Source organism: Kryptolebias marmoratus, linkage group LG6, assembly GCF_001649575.2.
Source record: "Kryptolebias marmoratus isolate JLee-2015 linkage group LG6, ASM164957v2, whole genome shotgun sequence".
Classification (NCBI taxonomy): domain Eukaryota; kingdom Metazoa; phylum Chordata; class Actinopteri; order Cyprinodontiformes; family Rivulidae; genus Kryptolebias; species Kryptolebias marmoratus.
The window spans coordinates 11597221-11619640 of NC_051435.1; the positions used below are offsets into that span (position 1 = coordinate 11597221).

The 22420-nt window shown below is 41.6% G+C and overlaps 2 protein-coding genes across 4 annotated transcripts; one reads left to right on the forward strand and one right to left on the reverse strand.

Moving 5' to 3' along the window:
• The first annotated feature begins 454 nt into the window (after positions 1–454).
• On the forward strand, positions 455–11204 carry tlk1a (tousled-like kinase 1a). 3 transcript variants are annotated; one of them, XM_017424449.3, is made up of 22 exons: positions 455–578; positions 4453–4574; positions 4660–4731; positions 5306–5344; positions 5658–5733; positions 5842–5885; positions 6079–6174; positions 6259–6345; positions 6440–6532; positions 6671–6781; positions 6854–6990; positions 7343–7531; positions 7696–7762; positions 8219–8316; positions 8515–8596; positions 8695–8786; positions 8914–9003; positions 9094–9263; positions 9345–9480; positions 9719–9830; positions 9913–10020; positions 10116–11203. In XM_017424449.3, exons 2-22 carry the CDS (start codon positions 4458–4460, stop codon positions 10284–10286), a joined length of 2187 nt encoding a protein of 728 aa, XP_017279938.1. In that variant the 5' UTR covers positions 455–578; positions 4453–4457; the 3' UTR covers positions 10287–11203. The 3 variants fall into 3 exon arrangements, with proteins under 3 accessions (XP_017279938.1, XP_017279939.1, XP_017279937.1); XM_017424448.3 differs by having other exon boundaries at positions 531–891; positions 10116–11126; XM_017424450.3 differs by lacking the exon at positions 8914–9003 and having other exon boundaries at positions 530–891; positions 10116–11204.
• Positions 11205–11390: 186 nt separating this feature from the next.
• On the reverse strand, positions 11391–17807 carry LOC108240751 (Golgi reassembly-stacking protein 2). The gene is made up of 10 exons (XM_017424454.3): positions 17647–17807; positions 15881–15961; positions 15568–15771; positions 15133–15219; positions 14911–15041; positions 13527–13659; positions 13313–13451; positions 13139–13207; positions 12941–13054; positions 11391–12086 (listed from the first exon to the last, which is right to left on the reverse strand). The coding sequence occupies exons 1-10, from the start codon at positions 17707–17709 to the stop codon at positions 11851–11853; spliced, it is 1257 nt and encodes a 418-aa protein (XP_017279943.1). The 5' UTR covers positions 17710–17807; the 3' UTR covers positions 11391–11850.
• Positions 17808–22420: the final 4613 nt, after the last annotated feature.

Sequence of the window (22420 nt, forward strand, 5' to 3'; positions counted from 1 at the left end):
CCCACATTTCAGAATTGCGGAAAACTACTGGAGTAAACGCTTTCTGCGCCACTGGATGTATCTCCGGATTACCTTCCTTTTTTTAAATAAATGTTTGATTTCAAGAGTTTTTACTCACTATCAGCAAATGAAATGCACATTTTGAGATATGTTACAAAGAGCTCAACATTTCTAATAGCTGTATGTTTTGTCTAATTAACATTTGTTGTTTTATGAAACCTTACCTATAATTTTTAATGATCCCTATAAAAATGACTCCAAAGTCAAATTAATGTGTATTTATTTATTATAATATCTGATAATATGGCGGTGAGTATCTGACGTTTTCCCCCCTACTCTGACGTCTTGTGATGATGCTTTTCTCGTGTTTACTGCGTGTTTAGAACCGGAGTTATCAGTCATGATTTTTCACGTCGTCACGCGCGTTCAGAAACGCCTGAATCATCCTCGCGATAAGAAGAATTTTGCACACGCCGCGTGACGTTTCGAAGACGGGGAGAGAGAGAGAGAGAGAGAGAGAGAGAGAGAGAGAGAGAGAGAGGTGGCCCCGGACGCTGTGCTGGCTGAGGTGTGCGGAGGTTTGTGCCCTTAAAAAAAACGAAAACAAAACAAGACAAAAAAATACTAATAATTTCCAATTTTCGCTCGCTGGCAGCCGGGCCCCCTCCCTTCTGTGTAAATGAGAAAAGCGAGGAACGCCGGTCGGTTGGTCTCCCGGTCCGAGTGACCGCGTGCGCCGCAGCGGCGAGCGTATCAAAAAAAGTAGCTCGATGAGAATCCAAAGTAGTGGAAGTTTGGAGGGGACGCCATCTTTGGTCCCAGCTCTCCACGTCCCCAACACGGACCGTGTTCTCAGCGGCGTACCACGGCAGAGCCGAGAGGCCTAGGAAGGTATCGTGGAACATCTTTAAAAGAAAAAAAAAAAAAAAACAAACAGAAAAAAACCCCCTACGTGTCTTTGCTTCGTGTTCGGTCCGGGGTCGTTTGCGGCGCAAAGCGAAGCCAAACGGCCGCACGCGACCGAGCAAACCTCGGCAGCGGAAAATATTTTATATTAAACAACAAAAAATGGGGGCTGCTCGCTGGGCGAACGTCGCGGCCGGCTCCAAAGTCCACCCGAGCCCGCTCGGTTAGCTGCCGGTGGACGGGACCGACTCAGGCCGGTCCTCTAACCCTTTACTCGGATAATAACATCATGGCGAAAGGAACCCGGAGACGGAGACGTAAACGTCGCATCCTTTTTCTATATTGATCGAGGCGCCCGCTGTGAAATCATAACACTTGAGGTGGTGGTGGTGGGGAGAGGAATAAAAGAGAAAGAAGGAGGCTGGAAATACAAAAGAAATGCGATTAAAATGAAACGGGCAGCCTCTGGAAGTGATTCGTGTCGACGTAAAGGTGTGCACCGCTCCGTTAGCGGACCTTTGTGTCCTGGTTGCTGTGTTTACATGCAGCCCTGTGGTCTTTTTTGCCACCTCATCTGGGCAGATCGGCTCGTAACATGAAAATATGCATGTAATGCGAAGCCTAAATGTCCCTTTTCCCGTTCCTTTTTTTTTTGCTACACATGCTAGGTAGCCCTGTTTGACCTTTTCTCTCCCAAGTTTGCAAGACATGCTTGTGCAGCTGCTAGTTCTGGATAGCATGCAAACAAATCTACTGGCTAATGACAAATCATTTCCTGACTCTAAATACTGCCACTGTGGATCTGGTGTTTGGGTAAAACTGTTTGTCTTCTCCCTCTTCTTGTCACCCCAGCATACACTGATTTGCACTAATGATGGCTGCCTGCACCAGTGTGTCACTTTGCACCCTGCCTGTTTTGTGATTTCAGGCTTCCTGGTGTTTGGACCCCAGTCGTGCTGGACGGTGGGTTTTAACTCTCCCCGCGTTCGCTGTAAACAGGTGGTCACTGTGCTGAGCAGCGTGGGGTTAAAATGACATCCCTGGCTCTAGCTGTAAGGGTTCAACCTCTTGCTCGTGCAGGGGCTTGGAGAATAGATAACATTTATGCACAGAGGCCTCAGCGATAGAAACCGTGAGGGGTATTTCTCGAGGAAATGCAGAATCGGATTTCAGCTTTCTGGTCGATGTGGGAATCGTGGCAGCGCAGCCGAATCAGATCAGGAAAAAGAAAGTGGAGCGGACCTCTCAGAAACTTTCCCTGAAGGGTCCCCTGCTAATTCTGGATATTGTAGTTTTGTTTTCGAGAGCATCATTAGCGACGCTGAACCTATGATTTGGAGGTGGGGGGAGAAACAGGTGCTATTAGTCTGAGCAAGCTGATAAATGAAGCCAACTGTCCTGATGGTTAACGTTTTCGTTTGCTTCCAAGGTGTTTTTTTATGCAATGTGCGTCGTTCTTGTGGCCATAATGCAGGTTTCTACAGTAAAACGTCCTGCAGGTTTGATTAGAAGTCACACATCTGATGTGGGGAAATGCAACAAGCTTAGTTTGTTGGTTTCCAGGAGGAGGAAGAGGAGGACAAGGAACGGTTCCTCAATTGTTTCCAACACTTGTCCCATTTATTTACACAAGGGTTGTAATTTAGCTAATGTAATTCTTGCGGAGTTGTCGGGAAACGGTATTGGCAAAAGATCGTCTTCATTTGACGGAACAGATTTGACCAGATTTTTTCCGAATTGGGTGGCCGCAGTTATACGGACATAATGATTAAAAACAGGATGTGATAAGCTGGGACAAAAGGTTAGCAGATAGATGTGTCTAAATCCACAGACCTTCCTGTTTTATCTCCTGGGGGGAGCTCGAATTTAAACTGAAATAGTCGGGCACGGCGCTTATTATCCTTGCAGATTACTTGTTGACAATTTAATGCAGTCGATGACTAATTTAAGCCAGACCTCAGTCACTCCTTGTTGCATTTAGCGCTCTACGTCTTGCATTACGAAGTACATTTGATTTTGATTATTATAACGATGTTGAATGTTTATTTTAGTATGTTGGCACTTTGCATCTTCTTTAGGCTTTATTCAAAGATACAAAATTTGACATAAAATGTCGTTATTGTGGTGGTCTTTGTTGTTTATAATATATATGATGCATTGAAACATCTTAAAGTTTTAGTAGGTTGTGTTTGGGCTTGTTGTTCTCTTATATTTATTGTTTGTTTTGTGTGTGAATAAAATAATTTCATCCACACAGAACTGGTTTTATAGCAGATTGTCGGGGTGCCTTACTGAACAGAGGGGATCTGACGGCATGATGCACAATAAAGCCTTCAGACAGGATTTTTACCTTTCAGGTGCTTCTCAGGAAAAGGATTGCAGATCAATATTTAACGAGTCCACGGTGTCCTATCTGTTACGACCAGTGTCCTAAGCTGTGTGCGTGGTGTGCTAACGCTCGAGCGGCATAACTAATAACAGGTGATGCTTTTTAAAGAGCTGCTCAGGCAGTAACTTTTTATCCAGTGTCCTAAACTTGCTGCCGAGGTGGCCTTTAAACGTTACCACAGGTCTGCTCGTGGACCAGATCGGGTCGAACGAGGTTCTGATGTTCGACGTATAGCTTAATGTGCGCTCATATTTACCACGTCGCCTGCCCGGAGAAGGGACGTTAATAGAAACGAAGCAGCGACATTCTTATCACAGTTTTTATTTTACAGGAGATTCTTTTCGACCGTCGTCATTTTGGAGTAGATTTTCTGCAGCAGAGCTGAAATGTGTATCTGAGGAAATCTGATAGTTTTTGAATATAACATTTTTAGTGTGAATGGCACATTTGCTCTCCTATTATCTAGTAATATTGCTTAATTTTGTATAAATTGTTTTGATGAACAGTAAATGCCATTGTGAATTACAGTTGTTGCTTAATGTGGCCTTCCTGTTCTCTTCTGCCATATCATCTTATCTTTTCCTCCTTTTCTTTTTTTTTGATTTGATGCTTTATTTCTAGCTGGCATTGTTTCGAACATATTCTCCACACGTCCTGTTTCTCCCCCTCCTAAATGGATTTTGATAATCCCTACCTACTAAAAGATTGAATACAGAGCCGAGGCTCTTTAGACTTTCAAAATGGTTGTCTCATTAAAGCACAGATTTAGTGTGCGGGCACCTCTGTGACTGCTGCAGCACCGAGGCCCGGGGAGTGTCTGTATCATCCCCACAGGAACGTTCAGCACTGCCTAGCAATTGAAAACATTCGTTTTGGACGCTCGCGGTGAAAATATTTCTGTTATGGAAATGCCTGTAATCATGTGTGCAAAGTTTTGAGCCGTATATTACTTCGGCTCCGACGACTAATTTTAATATCAGCTCTAAGATCGCAGGTTTAAATGCAAACAAACGTGGCGTCGAGAAAAGTCGATCCTGAAATACCACTCAAAAGCGAGGAGGAATTTGCGTTTCGAGCTCCGTGTCGTCCGCTCCGGGCCGAGAGGAGGTCTGAGTGTGGAGGATCTTTGAGTAACGGTGAACCTCTCGTTCACGCAGGCACCATGGATGAGCTGCACAGCCTGGACCCCCGGAGACAGGAGCTGCTCGAAGCACGTTTCATGGGTGGGGTCGGCGGCAGCATGGGGGGCAGCACCTGCAGCACAAGTGTGGGAACCAAAGTGAGTCAGCGTTTGCCTGTAGTTGATTTGTGAGTTTTGATATGTTAAGCAAGATGAAGTGAATTTATCTTTATTATATTTCCAGGGATTGACCAATAATGAATGTTCAAATCATAGTTTTGGAAGTCTGGGGTCTTTGAGCGACAAAGAGTCGGAGGTAAACATCAACAATACTCGTTTGGGTTTGGCACTGTCCTCATCTTTTCACACAGGCATCTTGACACCTGTTAGACAATAAACCTGTCATATTATGAGAGGTGTTTGTCAGCCAGAATGTCTCGACTGAATCGATTCAGCTTCTGACGAAAAACTGAACACCTTCACCTAACGCTAACACGGTCTTCATCGACATTAAAGAAACTGATGCAGATCTGCACCTTTTTTACTCATTTACTCATTCTTTAAGCCTAAAATAGCTGCTTCAGTCGCTTTCTGACTATAACACAAGAGTCCTTAAAACAATATTCTAGTTAATCTTAAACTCATATATATGTTATCCAGTAAATTATCTCAGTTTAATCTGTGCTTGTTGGACAAGTTGTTGATGGAAATGTTTCAGTCCAGTATGTTTAGATAATTTTACTGTGCTTCTTAAAAATGAGAATCAACACATACTCACAAATATCTGCACTTATATTTTATTGATAATATATGTCTGCAGCAGATGCTTGGAGTGAAATGTTTTCTTGTTTTTGGTCTGACTCTGTTTTTTTTTTTTTCTTATCTAACAGGGGTCAGAGGTAAAAAGAGGCAGCTCTCCTGCTTATTCAGTAAGTATATTACTATTGTAAAGTAATCCCATAACAGCTGTTTCAGAGTTTCATTAAAATCCATTCAGTGGTTCGTGAGATATTTTGCTAACACAGCAGACAAACGAGCAGGCGATAATTAGTTCCACTTTAAAGAATCAGAGCGAATACAAAAAAAATCAAAGTAAAAATGCTTATCACTTCTGTTTGTACATAAAATGGGAGCACAATAGCTCGTCCTATGCAGAAGATACAGCTGCAGTCCAGGTCTGTGTGAATAAAAGATGGTTTGTGTTGTAATCATATCGACTCACTAAGAAAACTGACCTTTCAGACTCCAGAGAAGAAACCGTCTGAAACAACCAGAGGCAGAAAAAGGAAACCCGAGATCCAGTCAGAGAGCAGCCAAGGTGGATGTCTTTTATTAATCTGGTTATGTATTCGACTCCCGTCAAACGGAGTAGCCCTTTAAATATTTGTTATAAACTTCAACGCTCTTTCCTGTTTTCTCTTGAAAGGAAAATCGGCTGTACGAGGACCCAAAATAAGTGATTATTTTGATGTAAGTTTGGTTTGTCATATTTCCTTTTTTTTTTAAACAGTAAACAGAAGTGACAAGTAAATGTGTCCTGGATAAGTGCTGTCCTAATGTGTAATACATATTTAATCCTCTGCTTTTAAGATTAAAAAAACAACAAATCAGTGCCAGGTCTGCTGTTTCCAGATGTTTGACAGTGATGCCGCTTGTCTTGCAGTTCCAAGGAGGAAATGGCTCCAGTCCCGTGAGAGGTCTCCCTCCAGTACTTCGCTCACCCCAGAACTCACATTCCCACTCTGCTCAGGGCACTGCTGTACGTGTTGGCTCAAACACTTCATTCTGTTGCTTCTTTACATGTTACTCACTCCCTATTGTTGTTGTTTTTTTTCTATTTCAGGTTAGACAAAATAGCTCATCTCCTACTAATTTGTCTTTTGGGGACCACATGACGAATCCAAAGCAACTAGCGGTCAAATTTGTTCAGGTGAGGAGAAGACCGAAGTCTGGAAGCAAGTATTTACATTACTTTGAAATGTTTCCTGTAAGCTTTTAACCCTTTGCCTTTTTTTTTACTCTAGACTGACCTTACAGTTTTGAAACTGGCTGCCCTTGAAAGCACTAAGAATTTAGACCTTGAGAAGAAGGAGGGCAGAATAGACGACCTGCTGAGGGTAAGAAAACAACTTGTTTACTCCATTACACCAAAGCTCGGCTGGTTTGTGCTTTAGCGCCTGATACCATGAATAAATCTTGTCTTGTGTTACATTTTTAAGCCAGCTTATGTAATGTTTTGTTTCTCTGCTGTCTAGGCAAACTGTGATCTCAGGAGGCAGATAGATGAGCAACAAAAATTACTTGAAAAGTACAAGGAACGCTTGAATAAATGCATCTCCATGAGCAAGAAGTTGCTAATAGAAAAGGTAAGTGCATTTCTGTCCCTTGGTATCTTTACGGGTGTCTGTAAATCTGATGTATGTGACGTTGTTCCTCAGAGCAACCAGGAGAAGCAGGCCTGTCGAGAGAAGAGCATGCAGGACAGACTACGTTTAGGCCATTTCACTACAGTGAGACACGGAGCCTCATTCACAGAGCAGTGGACGGACGGCTACGCCTTCCAAAACCTTGTCAAGTGAGGATTTTTAAAAATGAATGTGTTGCATTTATTAAGAAATAGACTTTTCATTGCTGCAACTGAGCATGATTAAAACAAGGAGCTGGTTAGTTTCGGTCAGACTCAACACGGGAATTTTCTGTAAACAGAGCGAGCAGAAAATTCAGACTGACAGACTATAAAACTGTTTAAATAACAGCTTAATGTGATGAAGGTTCTCATCACAACCCGAGCTTTTCGCCTAGAAGAATTAAGCCTGGATGCTCTCTCGAGTCAATAATTATTGACGCTGTAAATGAGGATCTGGAATGTTGAATTGAAAAAAAACCCCATTTCCAACAAATGTTCTGAATCCGTCTCCTCTGAGCAGACAGCAAGAGTGGATAAACCAGCAGAGGGAAGACATCGAGAGGCAGAGAAAACTTCTTGCCAAGAGGAAACCTCCATCCTCCAGCAACTCTCAAGCACCAACCACAAACTCGGAGCCAAAGCAACGCAAAACCAAGGCGGTAAATGGAGCAGAAAACGATCCCTTTCTAAAACCCAGCCTACCTCAACTGTAAGTTGATTTCCCGAGCCTAGACGTCATGTGAAATTCCCTTTCTTTTCGGCTTTTTTATTTCTTCCAAAAGTTCTTGTGTCCTTCAAAAGTTGCAAGCTAATTTTATCAGTCTTTGAAAGTGAAAGCAGCGCTCTACAGAGAGATCTTTTTCCTTTTTTAAGACTGACACTAGCAGAGTACCACGAACAGGAAGAGATCTTCAAGCTGCGACTTGGACACCTGAAGAAGGTTTGTTTGGTTTACCATTTCATTTGTGTTTTAACAACACACACACACACACACAACTTTACGTGTGAAATATGTCAATTCTCAGTCATCCTGGACACGATAATCCTCACGGGTTGAATCAAAGGCAGCTGGACTTCTTTTAGGAAGAAGTTTTGCTTCTCATCCAAGAGGCTTTCTCTAATCAAAAAGAACCCCGGTTGCCTTTAATTTCAGCTCGTTAGATTCGCATGTGAATGAATTTCTTAGTAATCCTTTTATCCAAAATTCACACTATAAATCCTTGTCATTGTAAATTTAAAAAACACAATGAAGCCTGTTTTCTGTTTCCCTCTGTGCACAGTCAGCTGTTATTATTTCCCTCAGAAGGAAACTTTGGCTGCTCTCCTCTCCTTGTAGTCGGTTCTCTAAGGTTCCTTCTGTGGACTCGGCGTGTTTACGCTCTTGAATCATTTATAGGAAGAAGCTGAGATCCAGGCTGAGCTGGAGCGCCTGGAGAGAGTGCGCAACCTTCACATCAGGGAGCTGAAGAGAATAAATAATGAAGACAGCTCCCAGTGAGTCCAAATCTCTTTCTTTGACAGATACTGCTCTGACATTGAAACACGATGTACAAACAAGGACAGTATCCCGATACCACAAACTAATAACAAGTACCCTGTTCACTTTTCCTCTGCTCAAAACCCAAAGTGAATTTGTCATTTCGAAATGCACCTAGCTCTAAAATTGTTAATTTTTCTCCCCCTTGTTTAAAGATTTAAAGATCATCCAACTCTGAATGAACGGTATCTGCTCCTACATCTCCTGGGGAGAGGGGGCTTTAGTGAAGTTTACAAGGTAAGCTGATATATCAAATGAAAGAATACACAAAAAAACGTACCACGACAGGTTGTTTGTTGCCGTTTAAGCCAACCCTCCCTGCATGTGTCCTGCAGGCGTTTGACTTGATTGAACAACGATATGCTGCAGTGAAAATACACCAACTTAACAAGAACTGGAGAGAAGAGAAAAAGGAGAATTATCACAAGTATGTGGGTTTAATTTCAGCTAATTTAATGACATGCGTATGGATTACTTATAACACAAGCCTCTGCACCTCCCTTTTTTTTTTTTTTTTTTGAGTGCTAGTAGTATAAAACCATTAATATTCACAGGCATGCATGTCGAGAGTACAGAATACATAAGGAGCTGGACCATCCAAGGATTGTAAAACTTTACGACTACTTCTCACTGGACACAGACACGTTAGTCGCTATATGCATTCTTCTTCTTCTGGTTATCTTCCGTCTGATGTGGGCGGTAAATCTTAAAAGCCATTTATATCCGATCGCTAGGTTTTGCACCGTCATGGAGTACTGCGAGGGCAACGACTTGGATTTCTACTTGAAGCAGCATAAGCTAATGTCCGAAAAAGAGGCCCGGTCAATCGTCATGCAGATCGTGAACGCGCTAAAATACCTAAATGAAATCAAGCCCCCCATTATCCATTATGACCTTAAACCAGGTAAATCCACCTTTCTGACCGTCTGACGACTGAACACATGATCACAGCGTCACGCTGACTTTTATGTGCTTTGACTTCCAGGTAATATCTTGTTGGTTGATGGCACGGCCTGCGGGGAAATAAAAATCACTGATTTTGGGCTTTCTAAGATCATGGATGATGACAACTATGGCGTAGACGGGATGGATCTGACGTCTCAGGGTGCAGGGACCTACTGGTGAGACAAATTACTGCTTGAAGTCTGAACATCCAGGAGGAGCTATTTAGTTTGTTTAGAGAAAAGGAGCAAAACGGTGCTATAAACGTGCTTCCTGACAAGAGAAAACTTATTTGTTTAAGCAAAGATGTGGCCTTTAACTCAACTTTATCACTTCAAACTAGTTTTGTTTTTTAGCAATCCATTAGTGGTTGTGAATCTGTCATTGAACACCTTATTTTTCTGTTCCTGATGTTAGGTACTTGCCTCCTGAATGTTTTGTGGTTGGTAAAGAACCACCAAAGATCTCCAATAAGGTGGACGTTTGGTCAGTGGGCGTTATCTTTTTCCAGTGTCTGTATGGAAGGAAGGTAAAGAGGATAAAAGGTCTTCTTTAAGGTTTTTATTTTGTTACTGCGGTTTAAAGCTAAAGCGGCACCTCTGATTTCTCAGCCTTTTGGCCACAACCAGTCGCAGCAGGACATTCTGCAGGAGAACACCATACTAAAAGCTACTGAGGTCCAGTTCCCTGTCAAACCTGTTGTCACAAATGAAGCAAAGGTAACAGAATTTGAATGCGATTCTGGTTGTTTTGAGATGTCATGTTTTTTGGTATAAGTGCATTTTCAAGCCGTTTTTCTTTTGCTCCCTTTTAGGCCTTCATCAGGCGATGCCTGGCGTACAGGAAGGAGGACCGGTTCGATGTTCTCCAGCTGGGAAGCGATCCCTACCTGCTCCCTCACATGCGAAGATCAAACTCCTCTGGCAACCTGCAGATGAGCGCCGCCGGTTCTGGACTAGCTTCATCCAGCATTGTCTCATATTGACAGTTTTGAACTGTGACGAGAAAGGCGAACCGTTCGACTGAAGTTGCACCTGTAAGGCTCATCGGAGGCTCAGACCTCTGAGAAGAGGAGAAAAAAGCCGGACACGGGGTGACGGGGGATCTTCTTCCAGACCTGCACCAGGCTTTTACTCATTTACCAGGGCTCGATCAATGGATAGACATGGAAGAGATGTTTTAAAGGACAGGAGTGAGTGGATCATTTTGATGCTCCGAGGGGGAAAAAAAGAAAAAAAAAAAGCACTGAAACTGACTATTTACTTTGAAGAAAATGTGACTGGACACCCTGTTCAGATGTTGCAGACGGATAAAGCCTAAAAGGGGCTGAAGGGAGAATTGGCTTCTGCCATTTAGATCTAATAACACGGTCCTGTCAGGATGCAAATTATTCAGCTGCTAGAAGTTAATTTACTGTGAGGAGAAGACAAGTCATTGTTGAGTAGAACTACAGAAATTTCACCATTGATTTGGATTTTTTTTTCCCATAAATGTTAGGCTTTAATTTGAATTACTTAGCCATGGGAATGTTAATGTGTAGCATACAGGTGGCATCTAGTGTCATGTAGGCTGGAGCAGCGTACTCGCATATGTTTAATGCACAAAATAACCAAATGTAGAAAAAAAATAAAATGTAAAAAAAGACCCTATGCAGGAATATTAACAGATAAATTGGAGACTGTATATGCTGTATAGGTGACTTTTAAAAATGTGAGCCGCAGCAGTAATATGATGTACAAAGAGTAAAAAAAAAAAAAACAATTTCCCACCATAAAATTAGTTTCCTGGAGTGGTCTCATTTTGCTGCTTTGTTGCTCTTATTTTTTCAAGGGCTGTATGTTCCTCTTTGGGTACAAATTGTACAGTTCTGCTAAGAGTGAATAATAAATTCCAGGAAACCTTTTTTCCCCACTCTGCAAGTAAATGGTATTATAGATGACCTGACAATGGAGGCTTCTTCAGTTTTAGGTTGCAAATAGTTACACCAAGTCAGAGAGAAGTGCTGCCACCTTCTGGGTTTAGTTGGAACTGCATTTCTCCAAATTTACAAGCTGAACAATAGGGGGGGGCAAATGACAAACCAGTCTAATCAAGATATTAAATTTTACTTTTTACAAATCCAAAAGTAATTTCTTTTTTTACAACAGTGCAAAATGCAAACCTGCAGCTTTAAATGTAAAATCCTCAGCAGCTGCACCTCCAGCCGTGCATTCCTCTGAAACTCAGTAGCTGAACCATTAAAATGAAATGATGCAGACTTCCACGTCCGAAGTGACCAGTTTTCCAAGCGGTTGTTGCTCAGGAAAAGTTCAACGACACAAGACAAAAAAAAGAATTTCAACTTAACTGGAAGGTTTAAAAATGGAGTCAGGTCTTGCTGTGTTGGATCAGACCAGCAGCGTAGCACCATTATCCTCTGTGAGCTCATAACACACACTTCAGATTGTTGTAAAAAAAAAAAAAAAGACTCAATTTGTCAGCCGAGTGGTGCAGCAAATGGACTGGTAAGGACTTTAGAGCAACATGTCATCCTTAAGTGGCACTCTGCGCTAAGAGGAATCCGCAGATATTGTGATATTTATTGACCCAGGGGTGGTCACAGCCAAGAGTTCGGGCGCTTTGGTCAGTGAATTGTTCATCTGAATGCTCGAGGAGGAAGCCGGGGGGTTGTGCGCACGTCCCGCCTCTGCTTTAGCAGCGATTTGGGGGTAAATGTAGTCTGATGGAGGGAGAGTTACTGGTGGGACTCCGGCTGGCAGGCTGAGAGGAGGAAGAGGCGAAAAACCTGGAGGGAGCAAGAAACACAACAGTGTTAATGACACACATTTTGAAGGTTTTATACGAAAACAGTCCCTTAATAAGGCTACAAATAAACATCTTTAACAGATCATTTTGTTTTACATTGAGACTCTTCTCTTAGTTGTAAAGGAGATGAGTATCTAAGTAAAACCGCAGACGTCTCTTGCTCTTCTTCAAGTATAACTTTATCATAAAAAAGTGTTTAAAGGTCTTTTTTATTGAACGATTGTTGGACCACCTCAGATATAAATGGAATCAATAAAATGGATGAAGTGACTTTACTAATAAGCATATTTAACATGTTTTTTTATGATTTAACTCTATTTTGTGAATCTAAATCAGAGCTGAACCCAAAGTTACCATAAGTTACTAGAAATGGTCGTAGCTGAAGCGCCTCTACTCTTTACAAATATAAGATATATATATATCTGGCTTCTGTCACTACAATGACCTACCAAATCCTCTCCTGTACAGGAGGAGGCATCTTTACTGGAAGTGCTTTATCTAGGCATTTTTTGGAAGAGTTTCTAAGAAGTATAGCCGAGGTCACAACAAGTCAAACCTGTTCAACACGTCACACTCGCACGCAGTCTTGAACATCAGCGTCTAACAACTTCTGGTTGCAGGGACCAGAATTAAACGAGGAGGTGTAAAAACCTGCATTCATGCTTGTCAACAAGTCCAAGCAGACTTGTTCAGCAGCTGGATCCTCTCGTAAATATTACTCAAACAACGACAAAGTGGAATTTTTCTGGACTGATTCGGATTTTACACGGAGGTGGCTGCCAGTGGGAAAATATGTGGTTTAAAAAAAAGGACTATTTCCAGCCAAAAGGTTACCTGCATGCTGTAATCCAACTCCAGGTGACAGCACGTGATTCACATTTGGCAAAGTGACGTTCAGGTGGGGTAAATTAGGAAGAGGTGGAAGACCTCCAGGAAGGGGTTGGAAACCTGAGCAACAGGAATTATATCAGTCTGAGATTGAACTTTTTTTTTAAAAAAAAAAAGCTGTAAGCTCCAAGCAGCTTAACGAACCCGGTAGTGTTGGAGCAGCGTTGACAGGCAGCGGAAGGGTCTGCGAGGCCGGTGTTCGGTTGGGAGCTCCTGAAATCACCGAAAAGACGGACGAAGAATCTCAAATTGGTTTCGGCTTTTGCTCTATTACCCAACACCTCAAAACGCTGAATATTCCACCTCCCGGAGATGTACCTGCTGGTAGATTGTTGAGGGCAGCTGTTGGGTCGGAGCTGACCGATAAACCGACGAGAGGCTGCTCCAATCCAGCTGAAGAAGAAGACGACGACGACACGACAACTGGGACGGTTGGAACGACGGCAGAGAGATGGACCTGGCAAACAGAGTTCCTTTAAATGTTAACAAAATCTAAAACCGAAGATAAATCCAGTAAATGAGAAGCGGTTACCTCTGTGAAGCCGTCTTTGGCGGGACAGGTCGCCTCACCGCGAGGCTGAGGAGGGAGCCCCGCCTTCGTGTCGCCCGCCAATCGCTGCGTCGGTATCCTGTGCAGGTAGCCGTAACCAATCCCACATCCAAGACTGCAGAGAAAAACAAATACAACAGCTGTAAGAACATGCAAATAAAAATTAAAAAAACAAACATTAAGCATCAAAATGCACGCCGCCTTTAAACCAATACCGTCGCTGATCTCTACCCGCCTCGATGGAAACACTGAATAAAGCTGTCCAACCACAAGGAGGAACCTCAGAAAGAAACTGAAAACATGCACAGAACCTGCAAGCAATGAATCATTGTTTGGGTTCAGTGAGGCTGAGAAGCTGGACAGACTCCTCACTCCCAGGATGGACGCCGTCTGAACAAAACGGGTCAAAATCACAACTTTTTCACCCTCCTGCAGAGGCAGAACGGTGGACGACGCTCCGACTGGCTGAGAACGTGCTCGAGAGCAGAACTTCCTCTGAGTCAGTGGTGTCCAATCCTGGTCCTGGAGGAACACAATCCTGCATGTTTTAGATGTTTCTCTGCTTTGAATCACCTAACAGGTTTCTGCAGAAGAGCAGAGAAACATCTAAAACATGCAGGACAGAGGCCCTCCAGGACCAGGACTGGACACCAGCTGTAAGACAAATGCTTAAAAACTAAATCTAAATCCCCCACAAAGCTCCAAAATTATACAAATGTACATGTTTTTCATTTAACTGTTGGAATGACTTAACTGTCTGATACTAAAATGTTTTATATGATTTTGGTGACACTAGAAAAAGCTAATGTTTTTGAGTATATTCCAATTTATAGACGGTCCCCAAACCCTCGTTTCTCAGCAGGTGTTGCTGCCTTCATATCTCCACCTGACCGCTGCAGGACTCTGTGGGAACGAGACTATTAAAAGTCTAAACTAGAGACAGACGTAAAGGTTTTAATGTGGCCTTCTCAGACCTGGAGGTACAGATTTGTAAGATGGAGGGAATGAGAAATGATGGCTGTGAGTAAAAATAATAGAACCAAAGTCCTTTAAGACTTCTGAAAAAAGGCTTTACTTCCATTTACGGCTAAATATGAGAGTGGACATAAAACACGATAACTAAGATTAATTTAAAAAACTCTAAGTGGAGGGGATTTTATAAAACTGACAAAATGAATAGGCCCACTTTTTAAGAACACAGTTTTAGTCACAGTTTTTGGGTTGAACAGACTTTCGCCAGAAACGTTGAGTTTTGTGGTTTTGTTTTGTGTCTCGGTTAAATGAGCAGCCGAACAAGCTGTCCAACGTGGTTTGAAATCAATACAGTGTGAATTTTCAGCTGGAAACGGGCAACGGGAACCTTTACCTGCCCTCTCCACCCCAGTCAGAGTTTGGCGTGATGACCACCTCGCGGCAGTTGTCCGTGTCCGTGCTGTAGACGTACAGCTTCAGCTCCTTCCCTTCGTGGGCTTCAACGAGGGAGAACAGATCCTCACTCTGGGCAAGGAGCAGAAACACACACACCAGCTCAGCCTGCCGCTGAATGGATGTAAACATGTCTGCCCATGACGCTCAGCAAAGCGGGTACCTCGTGCATGGCGATGTCTGCTCCGATGATGTAGTCCACGTAAGGCCTCAGACCAGCCAGAGCTGCAGGGGAGTTTGGCTCGACTTCCTGAACTCAAAACACAGCAAATAAACTCGTTGATTCGTTCATTTTGGTTGTCTGCATTTGCATATCAGATAATATTCAATAAATCTAATATTTGGTTCGGTTGATGAACTGATCAGGAGTCAGAGTCAAAGCTAAAATAAACTCAGTGTAAAAAAGTTTTCTGATTTTTATATTCTTCAAACCTTTCTGTTCATGTAACCTTATGGCTGATGTGATGATGTGTGTTTCAGTGACTTTTTGTCGTTAGCGACGCATGAAATCCCTCTTCTAACCTGCCAGGGCACTGTCAGCGCCCGCTCTTCCTGAGAGGGGCTGCAGGCTTCAGACGGCATCCCTCCGCACACTCACCAAGACGTGCCAAACGTTCTGATTGGCCCCTTCGAAGCTGCAGAAGCGAATGCTGACGCCCAGAAGGCCCTGGCCGCCCCAGGCGTCGCTGGGCGTGACGCTCGTCTCGCGCACGCTCTGCGTCTTGCTGTTGTACAGCAGCATCCGGACGGGCTGCTCCACGTGCTTCTTCAGCAGCTCCTTCAGGGTGTCGTTGTCCCGCTTCTGCTCGAAAAAAAAAAAAAATCGACACATTTCAATCAGTTCGGGATGAACCTGAAGGATTTAAAAAAAAATAAAATAAAAAAAATAAATAAAGCGGGCAGAAACGTACCAGCCTGGTGTCGCAAACCGAGACAATGAAGTCGAAGTATGGCTCCAGGCCCGCACGGTTACCGGGGGAATTGTCCTGCACCTGCAGAGATGAGGCGTTGTGAGGATGTCAGAGGTGTGTGTGTGTGGGGGGGGTTATTGGGTCAGAATACACAAGAGCAGATAGGTGAGGAAGGAGGAAATGACTCGTGAGGTTTCAAGAACTGGATGCTGGAGTAAAACATTCGGACCAAACGGTAATAAATTCATAAATTACACAACTTTTTACGTCACATGAAGTGAACAAACAAACTGTTTCAGCATTTTAGCTTACCTGTTGTTAAATAAACAATGACTAAGGGAAATATGTCCCATGCTGTTGACTGTTTGTAAGAACCACGTTAGTATTATCATGTCTTCAGATGTAAAACCTTACAACTGTCCGTAGTTTTACACGATTGTTTCTTTTGATTTTCCTCCCTTTTGGCATTTATATTTTCCACTTGAGCTACTTTGACTTGTACACAAATCTAAAGAAAAAAATAGTTCAACACTAAGCCGAAAGCTTGATTCTGGTCTGTCCAGTTTTTAAATTCAGTCGAGTAATAGAAAAAGTTCACAGCGGTTAACGCTTGAGTTTAAATTTATAACCCTCTGCCCCCGCCGTCAGGTTTGAACCTCCGGGTTATTCGAGCTAAAGATGTCAGGACATTCCTGCAGGAAGTGCTGCAGGCGGCACCAGAAGCACGACAGCCGCTTGCGAATAATCACAGACTTCGCTAATGTTTTTAAAACAGCGTCAACGTGACGCAACAATCCCCTTCGGTCTGGGCTCTGCTCGGACTAGCTTTTAGCCCATCAGAATTGTCTCCATTTCTCCAAAACTAGGTTGTAAAATAACTGCATAGGCCCCTAAACGCATCACCAACAATAAAACCATCCTCCCTTCAGCCAATTAAAGATCATTTCTTGAGCCAAATATTTTTTTTTTTTGTAAATTTGATGTTTTATAAATATGCTTCATTATGTTTGTAGCTTTCATCTGTTTTATTTAAACCTGTGCCTGATTTATCTCACAATAATAACAATTTCCCCCCTGATTTTAAATGTTTTGGTTTGTTTTTTTTAGCTCAGCCTGTCTGGTAATCAGTCAAAACGAGATGCTGCAGTGCGTCACGTTTTTCCTGATCAAGTTAAAAGGTAGGCATGTCCATTATTCTAAGAAAATACTATCATGCAGGTGGAGGTACACACCCGTCTCTATTAGTCATACAGTAACCACACCGGTTATTCATGTAGTGTTAATATCGGCTGAAATCTTAAGAAAAGAAAAGAAAAGAAAAAAAGGTAAAAGGTCTGTCAGCTGAGGGTGTTCACTGTGTATTCAAGGACAGTAACCATGTACAATCTGACTGTTCTAATATTTGTTTTGCTTTCATACGGTTCAGATTTATAAATAAATGTAGCTAAAACGTAGAAAAAAACCAGCCGGACCGGAGCGTCATTGAACGCATCACCGCGCTGATTGAATGAGGACAAATTAGCAGTTCTCGTTCAAATTCATTCAAAAACAAAACATAATGACTTAACCCTCTCACGAAGGGAGCTTTCCGACGGATATATCCGCAGCATGAGGTTGTTATCAAACATTAACCACTGCGGGGGAAATATAAAAATTTATCTGGGTGTAATTTGGGGTTCCTAGATGAAGAGGAGCGCGAAGGTTAGCTAGCTAAGCGGCTAAAACAGGAGGTCAAAACTCTCGGGCGACATCATTCCTGCTCTTACCCTGAGAACGTGATAGCCTTCGGTTCCTCCGCCTGGTATCTGGACGCTGGGAGAGGCCCCCATCGTCCCCTGAATCCGTGAATCAGGGTGGGACACCTGCTGCTGATTGTCGGGCGGCTCTGCGCCAACACATACCGCGTTTCCGTCCTGCTGTGCCTGGGTTACGGCGGGGTTGCCAGATAGGAAATGACGAAAAGTCGTCACCGATTTAAAACGGTCGCACTTTACCCAAATTATCCTATGTACTGAGTGAGATTGGATGGATCGGACTTTCTGATGATATGTGAGAGTTCACGTGAATAAAAGCTAGGTTTTTTTTGTTGCACGGAAATGCCAAAACTATGTACTCTTGGGCTTTAAAACTATTCGTCGTTTATTGTATAGACCCCAAAACTACCGCATAAATACAATAATTCTAGTATATCTGGCAACCCTGGTTTACAGCAATTGTACTGGTTATGGCAGGCCGTTGTACCATATAATTAGAAAACACTTCAATAAGAGCGTTCCTCCTTGTCAATTTGACATCCTGACTGTTCAGGATTAAATAAAAAATATCTAAATTATACTACTACTGGTAAGAAAACGTACTTTTCAGGGTTTCCATATCTACAAGTGTATTTGAAAAAAAAGTTTGAGCTATTAAAAAATCTTGAAAAAGTTTTTTGTGGTTGTTTTATCATTTATTTGCTAAACTGGATATGTGTTGTGGTTATTCATAATTCAGTTCTTCTTAACTAAAATGAATATAAACGAGCGGTGGAGGTGATTGAAAGTGGGTGATTTAAAACTTAGATGTCTAAAATGAAAAGTAAAAATAGTAGCAATGACAGTGTAGATATATGAAATACATTTTTTTAAAGTAAATATTCAGTTTTAGAGATCCACAATATTTATTTCAGTAAGAAAAAAAAATGTACTTGTGAATATCTGGAGTTAAAAATCCAAAATACTTAACTGAGTAAAGTGGACGGGTGGTGCCCCCCCCAAAAAAAAAAAAAAAAAAAAAAAAAAATGCAGAATCAATTAATACATTTATTTGTTACATGTTTACCCCTACATAACCATCTACTATTTATGAGTATTTATTTTAAGTTTAAACTCAGTTTTTATTGTTTAGAGACCAACAATTTAAACTTGGTTTCTCTTTGGAAGCTGTATAAATTTGTTAAATTTACTTATTTACTTATTTGTTTTTATTATTATTTTTATTTTGTTCCTTTCCATTTTGTCGTTTGAACTTTCAGCCACAACTGACCAGAAACATTTAACATGTTTTTGCACAATTCGTGATGAAATCTTCTGAAAGTAAATATAAAACTCTTATCAGGGTTTTACCATCAGTCATTTGGGTGTCTGCAAGCACTTTATTTTCAATTTTAATTTTTTAGAAAGCTGAAAAAAGCATTTTTTTTCCCTGCTGAATTGTTTCAGCAGATAAAATAATTGTTTCTTCTCTTCTAAAAACCCTACCTTTTCTAAAGCAGAGGTTTAATATTTGTTTACTCTGTGACACTTGCTCTTTCGAGACGCGTATAAAGAAACTCAGGACAGCCCTCTCAGGTTTATTGCTCTCTAGTCCTGCAGAGAATTTACAACTAAAGCCACAGAAAAGTGTCCAGTCGTTTTGTTTTCTGTCACTTTCAACTACAGGGAACCTGGTCTGCGGTGGACAAGGAAATAAAAATAGACCCGTTCTCCACAGATGCCCTCCTTTTCAGACCTAATGAGTCTCTAAAAATCCCAACATTTCTGTCAGGGTTAGACATTAAATGCTGTTCACGTTATTTTTTATTAAACTGGGTGGCAAAGAGAAAATAGAAGCTGAATTTATAATTTATTTATTCATTATAAGAAGACAGAGCAGGAGAGCTAAACGTGAGTATGGCCTGGTAACACATTAAAGAGGTAATTCTGATCTTTTGAAGTGGGGTTCTGTGGAAAGCTTATGCATAATTAATATTTTACCTGCTCTTTGAACGACCTCAGTTCAGAGTTGATTTATGAGCGGCCACTTCAAGCAGGAGAGTGAAGTGAGGGCTGTCTTCACTTTCATATAAGAAACATTCCTGCCAGAAGTGCTACAGCTAGCTGCTGCCGCTCTTTGCAAATAACCACAAATGTCCATGACAGCGTTTTTAAGGTTTATAAAGCAGCGTTTACATAAATCTCTGCAATATTTTTGAGATTGGAGATGTTTTACGACAGCAGCGACCCCCTTTAATCTTAGTTTCTCTCTCAGATTAGCCGGTGACTCATGAATTTGACCAAAATTAAACCCCGTTTCTCTAAAATGAGGGTGTTCAAAGAGCCATCTTCAACAGAAATATCATAACTGATCATACAAAACAGTATTGGAGGTGTTTTTTTAGGCGCTGCAATTTATTTTGTTCAATCTGAATTATTAAGTGTTGTTCTCCTAAACTGAGGTCGTTCAAAACACAAAAGGGAAGACATTACTTAATCATAACCTTTTCACAGAACTCCACTTTTAAAAGACCTGAATGACCCTTTTTTATATTGTGGTTGTTCCTTATTTTCATTTAAGCAACATCCCACACAGGTTTTCTCTTCCTGTGTTCACCAATCCAGATTTTTTTTAAAAAGTGAACTTTGTTTTTGCTGTGTTTGCACTTCTCCTCCACATGCAAAAAAAGTGAGATGTTTTTATGAGGCTTTTCACAGTCAAAAAAAGAGAAGAAAACAAGGAGCTCCAAGTGTTTTAAAGGGACTCTTCAGCCCAGTTCAGATGCTCTGTTTTTATATTTATGTTGCTAATTTTGCCAAATACTTCCTGACACATTGTGGACATCTCTGAGATTTTAAAGTCCCGTTTGTCATTTGAACAAGGATTTTTTTTAATAATAAGAAAAATATATGTTTTTAATTTCTGAGCAGTGTAGAGATGGAGGAAACAGACTGAAGCTGAAATCTTTAAAACATCCACACAACGAGCTGCAGGCTGCCTGTCTTCATTAAGCTTCTACAATCACCACACAGAGACTCAGTAACCTGAAGTGTTTCTGCTCCGGGGCTCGTGGTCGTTCCTTTAGAAAGCATCTTTTAGTCAAGACCTTCAACTTTAACAAGCTCCACATTACCTTTACACGCTCTCCTGCTATGGACACAGACAAATAGTCTCTGGACTATTAATCTCCTGCTTAAAATTTACTTTCTGCCAAGATTAATCAAGCTGTGGAAGTGTGGTCATTAACAGGAGGCCATTTAGATAAGTGTAACCCATTATAATTAGTTTAGAAGACGGAGGCCTTAAGGTGTTATAATTGATCCTGTTATCGCTGTTTTGTCGAGCAGAGCTGCTGTTTGGTTTGAATTTACGAATGCTCAGATTGCGGCGGTACATAAACACCATTTAAGGGAAAAGAACGAATGGTTATCGTCTCGCAGTCTGGACGAGCAGAAAAGCAAAAATGTTATCAAAAGGTAATCTTTATATGCAGAACACACACACATACACACACACAGACGGTGGACTGAATTACAGGCTTTGAGGAAGCGTTGGCAAGCAGCCTGCAGTCAATATCATCATTTCATTAGACTTCCCTCACACAACGGGGACGTCGGGATCTATCAGGAAGCTAACCTGGGAGTGATTCCCAGGAGTGGGAGATTTATTTGGCATCTCGGGAAACAAATGACAAGATTCATGGATGGATAAGAGAGAGAACGTAACACAGCCGGGGAGGGAAAGATGGGCGAGTGACCTAGAGAAAGCATGAGGAAACTAACTTTAACTTCCAAATATTCAACCCCAACACATGAGAGTCTGTTATAAAAACAGTGTTTGTTCTAGTTTTACACTCAGTATAAGACTTATAGGTTTTAATGAGGCGATCAAGAAACTAGTAATCAAACATTATCCTTCAAAGACAAATGTAAAAACTCATCATCATGTCACCGTCCTGCTCTGTTTTTAATAATCTAACGATGGCTGTAAACCACACATGGGCAAAGTACGGTCCGAGGGCCAGAAGAGGCCCCCTGGAGCCAGTCTCAATCCAGCTGTCGACATTCTCATTTTCCAGTTTACAAAAAAGGCGTTGCATTTTGATTAAAATACTTTCATATATGCCAGGTTTTTAAGATCAAATGCTGTGCTAAAATGAAGGATTATGTCTCAAACAAGACTAAACAACATTTGGACTCACATAAAAGTCAGTCTGTATTAGAGATCCTGTCTGGGCGCTAACACATTAAAGGAGATATTGTTCTATTTTGACAAAACATGGCAGCCGTGTTAAAGTTATCTGAAATAAAGCCCTGAGAGGGTCATATCTGCCTGAAAATATATCCATCCAAAACATTCAGCAAGCTACAAACATGCAACAAATGTTGGCTTTACGCTGTCGTGCAAAAGAAAGTAATTTTTTTTGTCACTTTGCAGATGATGTCATGGATATGATAGATGCAGGCGGGACACTGTGGTCGCCTTTCAGTTCGATTTACGGCCCTTCAATCCTATTAACCAACCTCCGGGAAAATGGTGCCCACCCCTGCTGTAAATAATATTAATGGAGCTACTGATACTGGGTTAAAATGGCAGGATTTAAAGGCAGTGCAGGTTTTTTTTTTTCCCCCTTCAAAAAAAATAAAAACAATAATCCTGATTACTAAAAGAGGAACAATGAAAAACAACGAGAGTTCAACATTGTTTTACTTGGAGCTGTTTTCTAAAAGGAGGTTTACAGGATTTTGATTGAACCTCTCCTGGCAACACTTTTTTTTTTTAATTTTCAGAGTAAAAGGCACCTCC

What these genes read in the sequence shown, in the direction of transcription:
- tlk1a (XM_017424449.3), top strand. Translation starts at nt 4,458, where the DNA reads ATGGATGAGCTGCACAGCCTGGACCCCCGGAGACAGGAGCTGCTCGAA. An exon ending in GCTTTAGTGAAGTTTACAAG is followed by an intron (nt 8,597 to 8,694) that starts GTAAGCTGATAT and finishes TGTGTCCTGCAG; the next exon opens with GCGTTTGACTTGATTGAACA. An exon ending in CCATTATGACCTTAAACCAG is followed by an intron (nt 9,264 to 9,344) that starts GTAAATCCACCT and finishes TTTGACTTCCAG; the next exon opens with GTAATATCTTGTTGGTTGAT.
- LOC108240751 (XM_017424454.3), bottom strand. Translation starts at nt 17,709, where the DNA reads ATGGGGGCCTCTCCCAGCGTCCAGATACCAGGCGGAGGAACCGAAGGC. An exon ending in AAGGCTATCACGTTCTCAGG is followed by an intron (nt 15,962 to 17,646) that starts GTAAGAGCAGGA and finishes TCATCTCTGCAG; the next exon opens with GTGCAGGACAATTCCCCCGG. An exon ending in CAGACATCGCCATGCACGAG is followed by an intron (nt 15,042 to 15,132) that starts GTACCCGCTTTG and finishes CTCCTTGCCCAG; the next exon opens with AGTGAGGATCTGTTCTCCCT.